This window comes from Penaeus japonicus, unplaced genomic scaffold, assembly GCF_977035675.1.
Source record: "Penaeus japonicus unplaced genomic scaffold, GWHDUDI00000001_assembly GWHDUDI00000022, whole genome shotgun sequence".
Lineage (NCBI taxonomy): Eukaryota > Metazoa > Arthropoda > Malacostraca > Decapoda > Penaeidae > Penaeus > Penaeus japonicus.
The window spans coordinates 31326663-31329162 of record NW_028234424.1 but is presented as its reverse complement, the minus strand read 5'-3'; the positions used below and the strand labels follow the sequence as shown (position 1 = coordinate 31329162).

At 35.1% G+C, this 2500-nt stretch overlaps 1 protein-coding gene across 1 annotated transcript in view; it reads left to right on the top strand.

Moving 5' to 3' along the window:
- Positions 1–2500, top strand: part of LOC122261324 (uncharacterized) — a 13639-nt gene that overhangs the window by 9253 nt on the left and 1886 nt on the right. The window contains exons 7-8 of the mRNA XM_086549260.1: positions 329–483; positions 2435–2500. The exon at positions 2435–2500 is cut by the window's right edge and continues 64 nt beyond it. Coding sequence (XP_086405386.1) covers positions 329–483; positions 2435–2500 — 221 coding nt within the window. The remainder of the gene's footprint in view (positions 1–328; positions 484–2434) is intronic.

Genomic DNA, 2500 nt, shown 5'->3' with positions numbered 1-2500 from the left:
AAATAGTTGTTATTAATGACATAACTATTATCTTTATTATTGATAATGTTTCTTTTCACTATGATATTCACTATTATCACTATCACCAATCATACGATTACCAACTTTAGCATCACTATCATTATCACAGATGTAAGCCTCAATATTATCATTATCAGTAGTATTCATCCTAACTTACCCAAATAAAGAAATCATCTCCCACTCCTGAACGCCCACCCATCAATCATTCGAACTTCGATCAAGAACCCACTAACGTACTCTCTCTCTCTCTCTCGCACACTGATCTCAAATCCTCTCTCTCTCTCTCCCTCTCTCTCTTTTCAAACAGAGGCTAAAGCGGAGATTGAAGGCGAATCAGAAATTTACGTGCAGACCGGCAGCTCCGTGCAACTTACGTGCAAACTGAAGGACTTTACTGAACCTCCTACTTACGTGTTCTGGTTTCACGCTGAGCATATGGTCAACTATGATTCGAATAAAAGGGTAAGGATACGTACATGTACGTGAATTATGTTGTTTATTGGATAGTTGCAGCGAATTCTGTTTATTGGGATAAATAAAGGTGTGAAAGAGCAATGATGATTCTTCATTGCAAGATATGTAATTAAGGCTTAGATATTACACCTTCGCCAGAATTCGGATGGAAATGTAATATTGATGCGTTTATTACATACCGTGCTTTGTGACATTATTAATTCTCTTTCACAAGTGCAGTATTGCATCGATGTTGTTTCGAATTGTTTCGTTTCCATTTCTCATTTTTGGTTGTTTCTTTTTCTATGAATGTACATATTCAGAATTGTTGACGATGATGATAATGATAACTGCTATCATTTTGATATTGATATTGTTGTTGTGTATTGTTATTTATTATGATTATCATTTTTATTATCATTATTATTATCATGATTATTAATACTGTTATTATTATCATTATTCTTATTCTTATTATTATTATCATTATTATTTTTATTGCCATTATCATTATTATTATTATTATTATTATTATTAATATTATTATTATTATCATTATTATAATTACAATAATAATCATCATCACCATCATCATCATCATCATCATCACCATCATCATCATCATCATCACCATCACCATCATCATCCTCATTCTATTGTCATTATCACTAACATCCTTGTCCTCCTCATCATCATTATCATTATCACCACCACCATTATTAGGATTACTTTTTCCTTCATATTTTCTTTTATTTATGGTTATCATCATGTTTACATGACCATCATCAATTACACCATTTTTATTACTCCTACTATTATTCTTAATCATATTATATATCACTGTTGGTGAAATCTTCTTTCCTCTAGATTTTATTCCTCCTTATAAGGCTTTGACTATCTTTATCTTCCAATATAAGTGAAATTATTTTCACTATCCTTCTCCTTCTATTTTTCCTCCACACTATTCTTCTCTTTCCATTTTTCCTCTACTCTTTTCTTCTCTTTCTATTTTTCCTCTACTCTATTCTTCTTTTTCTATTTTTCCTCAATTCTAATCTTCTCTTTCTATTTTTCCTTTACTCTATTCTTCTCCCTATTCCTTCCCTTGCTATTTTCATCACCGTTATTTTTTCCCCACCTTCTCTTATTCTTCTCATTTTTAAACTCGCGGTGTTTCTTGTTCACATCTTAATCGCCTCTCTTTCTTTCTCCTCTTTCGCTTTTCTGTACAAGTAAACAAGGGGAACTTCGTCCTTCACGTTAATTATAAACATGGAAAACTTTCTCGTTCACTTTACCTAACTTTCGTTTTTCTTTGTTTCTTCGTTATTCCTCTTTCGCTGACTTTCCAAAACGATTTTTTTTTTCTTATTCTTTCCTTCTTTTGCTTACTCTCCTTCTTATATTTGTCATGTCTTATCTCTTCACTGTTCTTTGTGAGTCTTTTATCCCTTTCTTTCTTGACGTTTTCCCCCTTTTCGTCTTTCCATGCTTTCACTCATTTTCCGTCTCCGTTCCTTATCTTTGTTTTATTTGTCTTTTTTCTCTTTCCTTTCCTCTTTTCGATCTCTCTCTCTTTAATTCATCTCTCTCTCTCATTAATTTTTCTCTCTCTCTTTCAATCATCTCTCTCTCTCTATCTATCTATCTATCTATCTATCTCTCTATCTCTCTCTCTCTCTCTCTCTCTATCTATCTATCTCTCTTTGTATCTCTCTCTCTCTCTCTCTCTCTCTCTCTCTCTCTCTCTCTCTCTCTCTCTCTCTCTCTCTCTCTCTCTCTCTCTCTCTCTCTCTCTCTCTCCCTCTCCCTCTCCCTCTCCCTCTCCCCCTCCCCCTCCTCCCCTCTCCCTCTCCCTCTTCCTATCTCTCTCTCTCTCTTCTTATCCCTTCCTTGTCCTATCCCATGTTGTCCCTCCTCTTGCCCCCAGGTTCTCAGGGTCCTCAATCTCCCTTTACAGATAGCCGTGTCCAGCGGAGACGGAGTGAGCGAGCTGAGGATTTCAAAGGTTACAAAGCAGGACAGT